Genomic DNA, 16827 nt, shown 5'->3' with positions numbered 1-16827 from the left:
TTATTTTCTTCATTTACTTTCTACTGAGTTTTTAAATAAAGTGCTTTGTTCTATGGATTTTTTTCCCATTTCACAAGTTGTTTTTTTAAGAAGTTACCTTTTCCACTTCACAAATTCTGTTTTCCTTGGAGTTATTTACCTTTTCCATTTCACAAATTCTGTTTTTCAGGGAATTGTTTTCTTTTTTCATTTTGTGAATCTATCTTTTAATGAGTTATATGCCTTTTCCAAACCTTCTTGCAAAGTTTTCCTTTCCTTTCCCCATTTTTCTTCTGTCTTTTGAGATCCTTTTTTGTTTCTTCCAGGAGAGCCTCAGGGTGATGGGGACCAGGTTATTTCACCCTTTGGGGTTTCATCTGGAGACAATCTGCTTTTAGTCTCCCCAGGGTTTGAAATCTGCTCTTTTCTTTCACCATAGAAATTATCTATGATTAAGACTTCTCTTTGTCTTTTTTGCTTGTTTAAAAAAAATTTAAAAAAAAAGATCTTCTTTTAGGGCAAGGGAAATTTCCCAAGCTTCTTCTACAAGTGGCAGTGGAGCAGCAGTGGCTGTGCAGGGATCATGCTAACTTACTCCCAGTGCTCGGTAGGTGTGACCAGGTCCCGTGAGACTCCAGGGCTCTGGGGTTCACTATTTACCTTTTGTGTTTGTGTTGGATGTTTTCTAACTTCTCTGCTGATTTACTGGCTTGCAACCAGGGCAGAATAGCCAACACTGTGGTAGATTCTCCAACACAAGGACTCTGCACCACTCTGCCCTGGGTCTGCACAGCTGTTCACTGACATACTGCACCTGGCCACCACTCTCCACACGCAACTAAAACAGACCTTTTCTGGCAATCTTCAAAATTATCTTCTGCTGGTAATTTGTTGCACTCCCAATATTTATGAATTTTGACAGTCTAGAACTAATTCAGAGACTGTATTTGCTAATTAGTTGAGGGTTCTGAGAGAAGATCAGAAAGAAGCATGTGTCCTCTCTACCATTTTGGCTCCTCCTGATCCATATTCTTCTAAAATACTTATATCTCCCTTTCTATACATGTAAACATTTTGACTGTATCTTGATACTATACCCAATTTCTGTCAAAGTGCTTTGAGTTTTTTTTAACCAAATGGTGAATTCTTATCCCCAAAGCTTTAGTCTTCACATTTGTCAAACATAAGGTTACTATAATCATTTGCTATTGTGTATTGTGTGTATAATCTGTTACAATGATTCATCTTTCTATACTTAGCCAGTATCAAATAGTTTTGATAATTGCCACCTTATAATACAGTTTTGGTAATTCTAAACCTCCTTCCTTTACATTTTCCCCATTAATTCCTTGGAAAATTCTTGACATTCTATGATATCCTTTTGTTTTGTGCAAATGAATTTTGTTTTATTTGTAGCTTATTAAAATTTTTTTTTTGTAATTAGGATGGCATTTTTTATTAATTTAGGTAAAATTTTCATTTTTAATATATTGGCTTTGCCCATCCATGAATAATATATTTCTAATTACTTAAATCTGATTTGCATAAACATTTTAATTTACATAAATATAAATTATGTTCCTGTAGTTCCTGGGTTTGTTTTAGCAAGTATAATTCCCAGTATTTTATGCAATCTATGGTTATTTTAAATGAGGTATCTTTTACTGTCTCTTTTTGCTGGGTTTTGTTGATAATACATCAAAATGCTAATGATTTATGTGGTTTTATTTTATATCCTACTTCTTTGCTAAAATTGTTTCAACTAGGTTTTTTAGTTCCAAATATATCAGCATATTGTCTGCAAAAAAGGGATAGGTTTTTACCTCATTGATTCTAATTCTTCAACTTTGCTTTCTTCATTTTTTGTTTTCATTTCTAGCACACTATTGAATATTTGTGATAATGAACATCCTTGTTTTAATCCTAATCTTATTGGGAAGGCTTTTAGCTTAACTACAAATAATGCCTGCTGGTGATTTTTGGCAGATGATTATTATTATTCTAAGGAAAATTCATTTATATCTATGCTTTCAAATGTTTTTAATTGGAATAAATTGTAATTTGTGAAAAGTTTTTACTGCATCTATTGATAAAATCATGATTTATTATTTTTCTTAATGACATAATGAATTATGTTATTAGTTTTTCTTTGTATTCTTGAAATAAGCCCTCTTGGTTTACAATGTATATATACTCTTTGTGATATGTTGTTGTAATCTCCTAGCAAGTGTTTTAATTTTTGCATCCATATTGGTGAAATTGGTTTATAATTTTTGTCTTACTGATATAGGAAATCAGCACCATATTTATTTCATATAAGGAATTTGGGAGAAGTCCTTTTGTCTATTACAACAAATAATTTGTTTAGCCATAGAATTAGTTAAGTTTTAAAATGTTTGGTAAAATTTTATTGAAAATTCATCTGATCCAGATGCTTTTTTCTTAGAAGGCTCATTTACAGTCTATTCAATCTCTTTTCTAAAATAGTTTATTTGGATAATTCTATTTTTTGTTAATTTAGTCAGTTTATTATTTTGTAAGTATTCTTCCATTTGGTTTACATTGTTAATTAGCATGCAATTGGGCAAAATAACTCCATATAAGAACTTTGATTTCATTTTCATCACTAGTATATTCACCCTTTCCATTTTTGATACTAGATATTTGGTTTAATTTTCAATTAAATTAATTTTCAATCATCAATGATTACTTTTTCATAAAGCTAACATATTTTAACTGGTTTTTATTGTATCTCAGAGGTTTTGATATATTGGTTCATTATTGTCATTCTCTAACAAAATTGTTTCTGTGACATGCTTGAATCTACTTATTTTTGGAGTATTCTTGTCCAATTAATTTTTAAACTGTGGTTTCACAGAACCTTATTAAATTTTATCATGTGATCTGAAAAGAATGTATTTAATATGTTTTTTCTGCATGTAACTATGCCCTTTTTTTGCCCTTACATATGGTCAGTTTTTGCAAAAGCACTGTATATCACTGACAAAAAGATATATATATATATATATATATATATATATATATATATATATACATATATATATATATTTTTCTAGTCCTATTCAGTTCTCTCCAGATAGCTTATGTAAAAGGCTATTCATCTACTTATTTTTTGGATTTAGTTCTGAGAAGAGTAGTTTGAAACCCCCCCACTATTATATTTTTGTTGTCTTTGTTTTTCTATTTTAAAAAAATCTGGATGCTACAGTATTTGTTGAAAATAGGTTTTATATGGATTAGTTCATAATTCATGTCACCTTTTATCATATGAGCTTCCCTTTTTATCTATTTTAAACTTATTTTAGCTTTCACTTTGTCTGAGATGACCCATACTTTTTGCATCTGGAAAAGTATAATACATTCTACTTTAATGTTTTATTTTTACTGTTTGTATTTATGGTTTTTTTAATTATAAAACATATAGTTGGATTTTAGTTTTTAATTCATTCTGCTGTTTCCATTTTATGGGTGAGTTCATATTTATATTCAAACTTTTGATGCCTCCATCTTATTTCCCCTCATTGTTTGTAATGTTCTCTTGGTTCGGTTTTCTTGGGGGTCTCAAGCAGCCTTCGTTTCAGTTCAGTAATCACCATGAAACTAGCCAGGTGTTAAAGCCCAAATCCTTTATTATCTCTTTCAAAGTCTTGTCTCCTTTCCTGGGGCCTGGTTAACTTTCTTACAGGCCTATCTCTCTCCTTGGTTCCATGAGCATGAGCTCCTGCCTATCTTCTCTGCTCTCTGAATCTCTCCAAATCAACCTAGTTGAGGCTCCTAGCTTATATGCTCTACACTGAATATAAACCAATCATTATATCACTATGAAATCATTTGTTGTAAGATTAAATCAATCATAATGCTAAACTAGATAACTATTGTCTCCTCAATTCCACTTAGTACCTTGTAAGCATCCTTTGTTTCCAGTTCAGAGTTCTTGCCCATAATATCTCCCAGTTTCTTTGTTTTTAGAACATGGGGGTCATGCTCTCCCTGACTTCTCAAGGAGGTGAGAATCCCAAAAAAGGAGGTGATCACGCCTTCCCGGACTCCTCAAAAAAGGGGTGAAAACACCATAAAAGGAGATGATCATGCCCTCCCTGACATCTCAGGAAGGGAGATGAAAGCACCAAAGGAAAATGGGAAATCAAATCAGATTAGCGGGTTTCTGAAGAGTCTCACTTGAAACAGGTATACACAATATCAACATGGGAGGTATTACACATAATTACATAAGCACATAGTAACACAGAATAGTAGCAATGTAACAAATACACATTATACATGTCCATAAGTCCTAGAAATAGTCCAAAACCAATCTATTGTCCATTACTTCATGTGTGCAGGGAATCCAATGAGTCCTGCAAGTTTTGAAGTCTTGAAATAGTCTAATACATGATGATATATTAGAGAATCCAATGATTCTTACAGATTTTGAAGTCCTGTATCAGTCTCATCTTGTCTCAGAGAATCCAATGATTCCTACTGGTTTTACATTTCTGTAACTGTCTTATTAACAAATTTTCATCTCAGGAAATCCAGTGATTCCTGCTGGTTTTGAAATTCTGTAACAATCTCATTATCAGCCATGCTCTTTCAGTGAGAGATGTTTCTTTAGGTTTCCTCCTTTGTTTTGAAATTTTTTTCTCTTTTTCAATCTCTCTCCAGATGCTTGTTGGCATCCATCTGATTCCTTCTCCTTCTGTAGAAATACAAGCAAACCCTTTTCCCCAAACAGTTAACCTATCTAGTCCCTTATATTTACCACTTTCTCTCCACATCACCTGGTGATTATTTAAAGATAGTGGAGCTGCTTGCACTGGACACTGCCATTCTGTTGGGTTAAAAAGCCTGTATTCTCCCCAATTATTGTAATCCCTTTCTGCCATCTGATTGATTTTTGGTTGATTGATCATATTAAAGTATTGAACTTCTAAAGACTGTCTAGGTGTAAACTGAGCTGCCATCATGCCCCACCTGTTTTTAGTTTGAGGTTTTGGAGCTGGGCTCTGCCTCTCATTTTCCTGGGATCAATCTATATTTTGAGGCCCAGTGGAAGCCTCAATTGCATTTTGTACATAAGGTTTTAGGTCTTCTCTCACCCAGTCTTCTCACTCTTATCTCTTATGCCCAACTCTCAGATGCCCAACTTTCCCACACTGAAAGCATTGACGAGTTTCTCTGGAACTCCCTGTCTTCCCATAATTTGCATCATAACCTGGGTTTAATAAGTATTTGTGCCCACTGTGGCACAGCGCCTTATGATCTCCTCTAAAGGAGCATCTTTGTGTAGTCCCCATATAATTCTTCTGCAAACCTCATTAACATTTTCCTTAGCTTGTCGTCTTACAATTTTTGTAGCTGCATTTTCTCCAGTGGTTCTTATGACAGCTGTTTGCAAACATGCCACAAAATCAGTAAAAGATTCATGGGACCATGCTCTGTTTTTGTGAAGGCTTCCCCTCCATTTTTTCCTGGGAGGGAGCCCCATGCTTTGATAGTAGCAGCAATTTGCTCATATATTGCTATGGGGTAATTAATCTGTGCTAAATTGTATGCATACTGACCTTCACCTGCTAGTTAATCAAAGGTGATTTGTACATTAACTCCAGCTTGCCTATTTTGTTGGGCTTGTACCCTGCATAGTTTACTATACTCCAAGAGCCACAACAAGTTTTGTCCAGGTTCTAAACATGTCCTTGCTATAGATTTCCAATTACTAGGGGTTAAGATGTCATAAGCCAAATTCTCTAATATCATCTTAATGTAAGATGATGTAGATCCATAAAGAGTGCAAGCCTTTTTAAAATCTTTGATTTTTTCCAGATCAAAAGTGTATTTTCTCCTTTGCTGACCTGAAGAATCAAATTCTTCAATCACAGGGTATGCTTTTTTAAAATCAGATATAACTTGTCCTTCATTTTTAGCTTTAATTAATGCTTTTTGTAATCTTGTCACAGGCTGCTTCAAAGGTGATGCTGATTGTGTCACTGCCCCTTCCCCTCCTCCTCCTTCTCCCTTCATCCATTAAGGGTTAATTGAGGGAGGTAGGTCAGGGGATGGGGAAATGCCCTAGGCTCCTGCTGTGAAGCACCACACTCAGAATTATACTTAACTCCATTCTTATCTGATTCTTCATCCTTTTTCACCTAGTTTATCTGGATCCTCCCTCTCCTGCTCTTTCTTCTTTTTTCTTCTTTTAATACTTATACAATTTCTTAAAGCCAGTTGTATTAAGTTATATGTATAAAGTGTTTCTTTAGGAATTGAATCAGGTCCATTATTATTGTAATATTCACACAGTAGCTCTCCTACTACTTTCCACTCAACTGAATCTAATTCCTTTAAAAACCAAGGAGATTATTGTAATGTTTCTAATAGTAGAATGATCTGCTCCCAAGTTACAACCAATCCTTGGTTTTTTATTAGTTTAACCAAGCTTTCAACAAATTTTCCTTGTGGAGAAATCGCCTTTCTAAACATTTGTACCATTTTAACTGGAACACTACTTTAGCCCTTTACAAAGTTTCCTTCTTGGACTCTAATTTCTGGGTCACAGATGAAGGTTCTTGATCCTTATTCAGGTGCCAAAATGTAATGTTCTCTTGGTTCAGTTTTCTTGGGGTCTCTGAGAACAGCCTTCATTTCAGTTCAGTAATCACCATGAAACTAGCCAGGTGTTAAAAGCCCAAATCCTTTATTATCTCTTTCAAAGTCTTGTCTCCTTTCCTGGGGCCCAGTTAGCTTTCTTAGAGACCTATCTCTCTCCTTGGTTCCCAGAGCATGAGATCTCGCCTGTCCTCTCTGCCTTCTGAATCTTTCCAAATCAACCTAGCTGAGGCTCCTAGCTTATATGATCTACGCTGAGTATAAACCAATCATTATATCACTAGGAACCCATTATTTGTCATAAGATTAAATCAATCATACTGAACCATGCTAAACTAGATAACCATTGTCTCCTCAATTCCACTTAGTACCTTGTAAGTATCCTTTGTTTCAAGTTAAAGAGTTCTGGCCCATAACAACTGTTTACCTTTTCCTCCCTCTTTTTTTTAACATATTCATTCTCTAACATCTATTTGAGACCATCCCTCCCCCTTCTCTGTCCCCTTGTCCTTCTATTAATCTACCCATTCTTCTAAGAGTCCCTCCTTTATCCTTGTCTCTCTCTTTCCTATTTCTCTTTAAGACTTTTATACCCTTCTAAAATGTACATGCTATTCCTTCTTTATCCTGCTACTAATGAGAATAAGGCTCTACTATTATTCCTTCACCCCTTCTTGCCCTCCACTGTAACAGTTCTTCCAGTCATATTGTTTAAAATAACTCCATTTACTTGTCTCTACTCATTTTAGAAGCATCCTGTCATACTTAATGCAATCTCTATATATGTTCTTTAAAACTACCCTAGTAATGATAACATTCTTAATTATTACAGATAACATGTTTCCTTGTAAAAATTAAAGATTTTGACTTTATCAAGTTCTTTATAATTGATCTTTAATATTTAATCTCTTGTGTTTCTCCTCATTCTTATAGTCTTTCAGGAGTTTAGGAGGAAAAGATCAGACCTGAATGCAAAATCTGACCTCATTCTTTTAAAAAAAAAAAAAAACAACTTAGTTTTACTTATTAGTTCAATAGTTTTCTTACTTACAACTTTATTAAGGTCAGATTTTGCATTCAGTTCTGATCTTTTCCTCCTAAACACCTGAAAGACTTAATTTATTAAATATCTGGGGGGTTTTCTATGCATAATTACATTCAACTTTACTGGTTAAGTTATTCTTGGTTACAAATCCAGCATCTCTTGTTTTTTAAAATATGTTCCATGTTGTTTGGTTTTCTAATATAGAAACTGCTAAATCTTGTGTTATCCTGAATGTACCTCAACAGTTTTTAAATTGTTTCTAGTTGCTTTTCTAGTTATTTTTTTCTTGACCTGGGAGTTTCAAAACTTAGCTATAATATTCCTATGAATTTTCATCTTGGGATCTCTTTCAGATGATGATTGGTGATTTATTCCAATTTCTATTTTACTCTCTAGCTCTAGAACTTCTGGGGAAGGTAAAGTCAATATAGTGGAAGAGAAGCCATGAAGTTGTCTTAGTTCTCCCCACTTTCCCTTGGAAATAATGCTAAATCAATAAAAAATTAATTGGAAGCCAAATAGTCTAATCGTGGTTGGTCAAATGAGAAAAGATAGAAATGATCAATAATTTCACCCTAGAGAATCACAATAATGAGACAATATTTCAAAAATTATGGTATTCAATCAAAGCAGTTATTAGAGGAAATTCTATATTCTCATATGAATAAAATAAAGAGAAGGTCAATGGAACGTTAATCCATAAATAAAAAACTGAATAAGCTAGACAAAGAACAAACTAAAAATGCCCAATTAAATACCAAATTAGAAATTCTCAAACTTGTAGGAGAGATTAATAAAGTTGAAAGTAAGAAAACTATTGAACTAATAAGTAAAACTAAGTTTGTTTGTTTTTTTTAAAAAACCCAACAAAATAGATAAAACTTTAGCTAATTTGACTAGAAACAGGAAAGAAAAAAATCCAAATTAATGGTATCAAAAATGAAAAGGGTGAATTTACTACCAATGAAGAGAAAATGAAAATAATAATTAGGAACTTTGCCCAACTGTATACTGATAAATCTGATGATGTAATTGAAATGGATGAAGATTTACAAAAGTGTAAGTTGCCCAAATTAACAGAATTAGAAATAAAATACTTAAAATAACCCTATTTGAAAAAAGAAATTAATCCATCAATGAATATTGAAAACTATCTTTACATAGAATTGGAAAAATAAAAATAATATTGAAAAGAAAAATAGTTTTAAAAAGAAAAAAGAAATTAATTAAAATATAGTATAGACTCCTTTTTGATGAAAACTTTCAGGCATTTCAACAATTCTTATATTGTTTCTCCTTGATCTGTTTTTTTTTTTTTCCTAATGAGATGTTTCACATTCTCTTATTTTTTCATTCTTTTGATTTTATTATTTCTTCATGTCTTATGAAGTCATGAACTTTCCTTTGACCAATTGTAATTTTTAAGAAGTTATGTAAATTTTTTTTCTTTTTCCAATTGGTTGAATTTCTTCTCAACAATGTTCTTTTCTTGTATTACTTTTCTAATTAATTAAAATTTTAAATTAATTTCCTTAATTTTTCCTCAACCTATCATTTATTTTTGACAATCTTATTTAAGTTATTTTTGGGGGGGAAACTTATGAATGACCCTTTTATATTTTTCTTAGTAGAAGTAACTATTCTGACTTCACTGCCTATGGAGTTTGAACTTAAATCTTTCACCATTTTGGCTATTCATGGTTAAATTCTCTTTAGCTTAACTCATTAAAAAAAAAGTCTTATTTTTTGTCTGAGTGTGTCTTAACTTTGTGTCAGGAGTTGGGCCACTTGCCCCTACTGTTACAATTGTTTTTAATAGCTCTGACTTTAATTTCTTGCCACTCATTTTGAGGCTTCAAGTTTGTGGGGGAATTTGGGAGAGCCAGATAATTTCCTACCTTATTCTGTCATCTTCTCAGAATCCAACTGAGACAATAATTTTAATTATTAAGTAAGCTTAAAATAGCATTAAAGTAAAATATTAGCAAGTAGGCTACAGACCAGAATGAAATGAAAAAAGCAGAGATGGAGCAACTACAATTCAAAAAGCAATTGTATGCTGCTATCTATAAAAAGGCATTCCTATTCCACTCCGGCCACTACAGAGCCATTGTAAAAAAACAAAACAAAACAAAAAACAACAACAACAACAAAAAACAAAGCAACAACAACAACAACAACAACAACAACAACAAAAACCTTCCAGACATATTATTAAATACTGTGGCCCTTTCTATGTATGTTAGAAAGATGCAGGGATGAACCTTGACTTATGATTACAAAGAAAAATTGAACAGTTAAGGTGGTGAGCAGAGATAAGAATTCTAAGAATTCTAAGACTGAGCATCCAGTCCCTTAATGAGCATTCCCACAGCATGATTCTGGTATTTAGGAACAATGAGAACAGAGACTAGACAAATACTTTATCTTAATGGTCTATTTCTGAGATCCTAGAACATAGGAAAATAAAAGGTTTGAGAGTAGAAAGTAGTGGACAATCCAAGAGAACCTAGAAACTGTGTGTGAGTGAGTTGGTCTGAGAGCTGAAACCTGTATTTCTTGTCACCGAATTCAAGCTCCTGATTCTAGGCTTGCTAGTTGTTTTTGGATTTTTTTCTATTCTATTGACATTACATTATATTGACTCAAATGGCCTGCCCAGTCCAATTCCCTTGGTAAGGACCTGGTTTGAACTAGATCCTATTCTCTCAATGCCAAAACCATGGCAAAATCATGCATGACAAAAAGCCATCACATTCTAGACATTGTTTAGAATGTAGCCAGTTGTATGAGTTCTAAGTCTGAAGCTACATTAGGAGACAAATTTTAAATAGAGAGTTAGAAGTCTCCATTACTGAATGGAATTTTGAGTATTTTGCCAAATTGAATCATGTTGGCTTCCTGGAAAGAATTATTGCATAATGAACAATACGAAAAAGTATCTTTTTGGTCTGAGATCTTTTGTTTGCTTCTTAAGGTCAGAGTCAGAGTCTGAATGCCATTACATTACACAAATCCTAATACTCCATGAGCTTTATCTGACCACTTTTAAACTATAATAATTTCCCTCATTTGAACTTGTTTGGCATTTATCTCTAACACTCATTTTAATACTTACGACATTTATTCTTGTGTTCTAACAAAAAGTGGTATGATATTATAAGTACTTGATGTGATTAGGAGAGATCCTGCTTTGAAATTTACTGTTTTTATTACCTTGGCATGCCACTGAACCTTTATGTCTCAGTGTTCTCATCTGTAAAATGGCAAGTTTGAGAGGAAAAAAAACTTACAAACGGTGTGACCCTGGGCAAGTCACTTAACCTCAGCCTGGGGGAGGGGGGAACAAAACTTACAAACATTAAATAAGTTATAACTAGCAATGAATTTGTATGTGTTTTTTTAATCTTATTTCCCAGATTAGGGGCTACATGGAGGCAAAGTCTTTACTACATAGCAGGTGCTAAATGAATGTGTTGATTGATGGCTGATAGAAATGTCTGATTTTAAAAAGTAACCAATTTCCATGAATTTCAATTTACCATTATATGTAGCATGAGCTTACATTATACACTTTTAATTATATTTTAAAACTGAGAAAATATCAACTTCACTGAAATTTTGGATGTCACGAAATATAGTATTTACCTTGAAAAATGATGACATCTTCATAAAAAAGGCTTTAGGATTTACCTAATAGAACCATTAATTCACATCTTCCCCCAAGATTAAAATACTTAACCTATAAAAACTTGGTGAATGTAGCTATTGTTTGCAAAAGTTGTTAGGTCTTGATATCCAAGAGGTGACAGCATATATCCATTTTTTGAATACTTGTTGTAACTATAGTAGACTGTCTTGGCATCCCATATTACAAAATTTGGCATTGCTGAATATAGGAATAGTGCATTCAATTTTTGATCCTGAGGGAAATACAGTACAAAGTCTTGTAGTTCCCACTTAAATGTATTTTCATTATAGAACGCTAAATGCATCATACTGGATTGAGTTCCTATTATAGGGTGAACTAAGAACACAGCAATTCCAGTTGGGTCTGAGGTGTAAGTTGCACGGTGTATAGTAAATGAATTTATGAGTTCTTCATTAAGGTCCAGAATTTCCACAAGCTCTTCAAGGCGTATTAATTTAAAAAATTTTAAGCCAGCATATCCAAGAAAGACTTCGTTTTTTGTCCACAATATTATTTCACTTAATTCTACTCCTTCCTGCAACAAAATTAAAAATAATGATCACAGTAATAGATTTTAAATATTGTTGTAATTAAGTAGTTCTCTAAATTTTAATCTATTATGAGTTTAAAATTCTTTTAATAATTATTATGGTCTACATTTTGAATTATTTAAGTAACTGCTTCAGTAGAGAACCAGACAGACTAATGAAAGAGTGAGGGAGAAGTTGCAGAAAAGTTCTTTTACTAATTGGCAATGAAGCACAGTTATGATCAATATCATACTAAGGAACTGGGAATGAGAGAATCCTGGAAATGGGAATTTGGTGGGATGGTTATTGTAGGGCATGGATCTGAGCAGTGCAAGAAGATAAGCCTAAAAGAATTCCTGAGCTAGGGGCAACATGGAGGTTTGAAGATTAGGAAAGCATGGCCACTTTTACAATATAATAGACCCCCTGTAAATCACTAAGGCAGAAAAACATATTTCACATAGAATGGCCTATGTTAATAATGGAATACTGAGTTCACTTAAGCAAAACAGATAGGGAAGATAGGCCCAAAGGGAGAAGTAAAATAGAAGTAAGGGAGTTTCTAAAATCTAAAATACAATAGATGGCTGCTTAGCTTAGTATATAAAGACCAGAACTCTACAGAACAACTTTATGAGGATAGTAAAGGAAAAAAATTTTCATTTCCTCATCCTAGGAGTCAGGAATAAGGGTTTCATCCTTCCAGATTAATAGCCAGAGGTTATATATAGTATAGAGATTCATAACCAGGAGTCTGTGACTAGATGGGAGAGGGAGAGCTGGAGGAAGGGGAAAATGGCCTAAGAACTTGGGACTTTTGATATTTTCATAACTATATTTTAATATAAGTAGTTTGCTTTGTAGTACTACATATTTTATGCATTTAAAAGCATCATCCTAAGAAGGGACTCATAGGTTTCATCAGACTGTCCAAGGGGTCTATAATACAAAAATGGTTAAAATTGTCTATTATAAAGTGTTTTATGAGCTCCAGTTTTAAGATCCTTAAATATCTCCCCACTCTCCCTGCTGACAATGGTAAAATGTAGAAAATAACTCAGAAGACTATTAATAACCTTGTGGCAGATGTCAGGAGAAAGAAATGTGAATTTATATGGTATCTACTATGTGCACAAATATAATCTTTCTTCCTTGTCACAATAATCCTGTAGTTGCTGTTATAAAATTCACTTTCTGATTAAGAAAACTGAGGTAAACACAAGTTAAATGATTTGCTCAGAGCCACACAGTAAGAGAATGAGGCTGTATTTGAACTCAGATTTTCCTGACTCCTGACTAGTGCTCTATCCATGGCATCAACAAGCTGCCTTTAGAGCAAGAGCACACACATTATAGAATCTGAGCCTCTTAACAGGGAACAACCAAACCACAGAGAAATAATCACAAAATTTGGAGTAAAATGGGTCATTAGTAGCAATCTAGTTCAACTTATGCCTGAAAAAAATTTTTTCATTGCAATTTACTCAACAAGCTGTTATCTAACTTCTATCTGAAGATTTCTAATGAAGTGGAATTTAGTATTTCCTAAATCAATCCGTTCTACTTTTGAACCACTCTAATGGTTAGGAAATTTTTCCTGATTATCAATTCAATTTATTTTTTATACAGTGTCTACCTTTATCTCCCAGTTTTGCTCTCTAGGACTAAAAAGATAATTAGAAAATTGGTTTGCGCTACATAAAATTCCCAATCCCTCTATTTTTGTCCACCTACATTTTTTATTTCCTTCCCAGGCTAATTGTATACTATCTCAAAGTCCTATTCTTTTTGTACAGCAAAACAACTGTCTGGACAAGTATACATATATTGTACTTAATTTATACTTCAACATATTTAACATGTATTGGTCAACCTGCCATCTGGGGTGGGGAGGAAGGGAAATATTGGAACAAAAGGTTTGGCAATTGTCAATGCTGTAAAATTACCCATGCATATTTTATTTTGGTAGTAAATAAAAACTATAATAAAAAAAAGGAGAAAAGAAAATTGGTTTGGAGGAATCCAGATTATTCTCTTTCATATGTCAACTTTGCTATTCTTGCCTGTTTTAAGAACACCTCCTTTTCTGATGTTTGACAATCTTCTTGTTAATGATACATTTTAGAATTTCTGAGGATTCAAAATTCAGTAGCTCATAATTAACTTTGTTCTCTTCCTCTTCCTTAAATCCCTTGTTCTATAAAATGTATTACTTACAAAATATCAGCAAATGCATCTGCCAGTTCTTGAGGTAAATTGAGAATAGAGGTAACTTGAATTCATCAAAGGCAATCTGAAGGGATGCTGCTTTACAAAACCTTACCTTATTTGGAGTGTCAACTCCCTGTTAACCATTTTATTCAGTCATTTTAACTAAAACTCTTAAGACTCTTTTCTATAGTTTTGGTGAGAATCAAATGAAATAATATTTGTAAATCTTAGAACTGTGATTGGTACATAATAGGCACATAATTTCTTGCCTTACTTCTTTGACCAAGAATATGAAAAAAGAATAATTGAGTGCTCTGCTTTCTCCTGGTGGTTGGGTTATTATAATCGCATCCACTTCAAGCAAATTATAAAAGTTCTTTTATATTCATCTTCTTTCCTTTTGAATGATGAAATTATCATTAAGATAAGTTATTATTTGGTATGGAGGATACCCAAGAAAAGATCTACTCAATGAGCATCTATTTAAGTTATGTGATAAATGCTGACAAAAGAAAGGCAAAAAGACAAGCACTCAGGGAAGGCATTAGCAGTTGGGGTAGAGTGGTATTGGAACCAGGAAAAGTGAGTAGAGGTGGACTTTGATATGAGTTTTGAAGGAATATAAACTAAGAGATAGAGATGAGTCAGTATTCTAAATATGGGGTCTAATTAATGAAAAGACATGGAGAGGGGAAGCTAGGTGGCACAGTGGATAGAACACTAGCCCTGAAGTCAGGAGAACCTGAGTTTAAATATGCCCTCACATACTTAACATTGCCTAGCTGTGTGTGTGTGTGTGTGTGTGTGTGTGTGTGTGTGTGTGTGTGTGAGAGAGAGAGAGAGAGAGAGAGAGAGAGAGAGAGAGAGAGAGAGAGAGAGAGAGAGAGAGAGAGAGAATGAATGAGAGAGAGAGAGAAGCAAAGAAAGAAAGAAGAAAAGAAGTAAAGAGGAAAGAAAGACATGGAGAGAGGAATTGAAAATAGATCACTACTGCTGGACTATGGAGTATTTGAAAAAGAATAAAGTATAAGAAAACTGGAAAATAGGAACAGATCAAGTTCTCAATAACTTGGTCAAATAGAGGAGTTTATATTTGATCTCAGGAGTATTAAGGAGCCACTTGACAGAGACAATTTGACAGAGACAGATGACTGGTCAGATCTATATATTAGAAAAATCACCTTCAAAGCTGAATAGAAGATGAGATTAGAACAGAGAAACTTGAGGCAGATCCATATTAATAAATTATTAGAAGATATGAAAAGACAGTTTTCAAAGGAAGAACTATCAATAGCCATATGAAAATGACTTCAAATCACTGACAGAGAAAGCAAATAAAAGTTACTATGAGGTTCCATCTTTACCCATCAGATTGACAAAACTGGTAAAAAGGAAAATAACAAATATTTGAGGGGCTGTGGAAAAAAATAAGAAAATTAATATATTATTGTGTCCAGTCATTTTTGGAAAGCAATTTGGAACTGTCATTAGAAGACACTAAACTCTGCATCAGTACCACTACTTGGTGTAAATATCCAGAGAGATAAAAGAAGAAAAGGAACCATAGTACAAAAATATTTATAGCACATTTTTGTGGTAAAAATTTGAAAGCTAAGATGGTAGTCATTAATTATGGAGTGGAAATGATGATATATAACTATAATGGGATACTATTGTTTTGTCAGAGATGAACATATGGCTTCAGACAAATCTAGGATCACTTATATGAAGTAACGCAGAGTAAGTGAACAGAACCAGGAGAACTATTTATACAGTAACATTATAAAGACAAATAGGTTTGAAAGACTTAAGACCTCTGATCAATGCAATGATTCTGTGATTCCAGATACCAGATTATGAAGCATGTTAACTATCTCCTCATAGAGAACTGATAAACTTGGAATACAGAGTAAGATATATAAAGCAGTTACTCTTTTGTCAATCCCATAGTTCAGATGCCTTTTTTGTTTTTTCCTTTGGAATTTAATACAGGAAGGTGAATCTCTCTTGTGTCACTCTCTTTTATGCCAAGAATCCTAGAGAAAGATCAATTTGTGGGATAGTTGATGGATCTACAAAGGACTTTTACAAAGGTTTTGCATTTTGATTTTCAGTATTAGAGTTGCTAACCAAATCAGTTGCCTAGAAACTAAGAAGCATTCTAACATCTGTGGTAGATGTCCTACTACATGGGTTGGGCTAATTTTCCTTCAGAAATATTGAAACCTTTTTGTTATCCTTTAGTCATTTCAATCATGTTTAATTCTTTGTGACACCATTTGGGATTTTTTTTTGGCAAAGATACTAAAATTGTTTGGCATTTTCTTTTCCAGTTCATTTTACAGATGAGGAAACTGAAGCTCAGGCCACTGACGTAGCTTCTCAAATACAAAAAAGGAGTTCAAATTCCCTTCTCAATTTTTTGACTAGAGATCATTATGAGGAACACAGAAGCAGGAAATCTGCACTAAACTAAATCAACACTGTATCCTTTCCATGCACTTATATATAACTTATAGTTACTTGAGCAAATTTTCTCCTTGCCCCTTCAACTGCTTTTCCCAATACCTTGTCTCTTTCTGCCCCTTCACCTCTTTTTTTCTCCCCACTTCTTCCTCTTCTCAAACTATGACATTCTCTTAAAACATTCTCTTGGCAAAATGAGTTTCTTTTTCAAACCATTAAAATGAGGTTCAGGCATTTGATTTGGCAATAGTCTTGAAAACTTTGAAGAATGTGTCTTT

At 33.4% G+C, this 16827-nt stretch overlaps 1 protein-coding gene across 1 annotated transcript in view; it reads right to left on the bottom strand.

The window, feature by feature from the left end:
- LOC141539577 (cation channel sperm-associated auxiliary subunit epsilon-like) overlaps positions 1–16827 on the bottom strand; it is a 195247-nt gene that overhangs the window by 70581 nt on the left and 107839 nt on the right. The window contains 1 exon segment of the mRNA XM_074262549.1: positions 11394–11877. Coding sequence (XP_074118650.1) covers positions 11394–11877 — 484 coding nt within the window.

The sequence above is a fragment of the Sminthopsis crassicaudata genome, chromosome 4, assembly GCF_048593235.1.
Source record: "Sminthopsis crassicaudata isolate SCR6 chromosome 4, ASM4859323v1, whole genome shotgun sequence".
Taxonomy (NCBI): domain Eukaryota; kingdom Metazoa; phylum Chordata; class Mammalia; order Dasyuromorphia; family Dasyuridae; genus Sminthopsis; species Sminthopsis crassicaudata.
The sequence above is the reverse complement of the archived record's forward strand: the minus strand, read 5'-3'. Positions and strand labels throughout refer to the sequence as shown.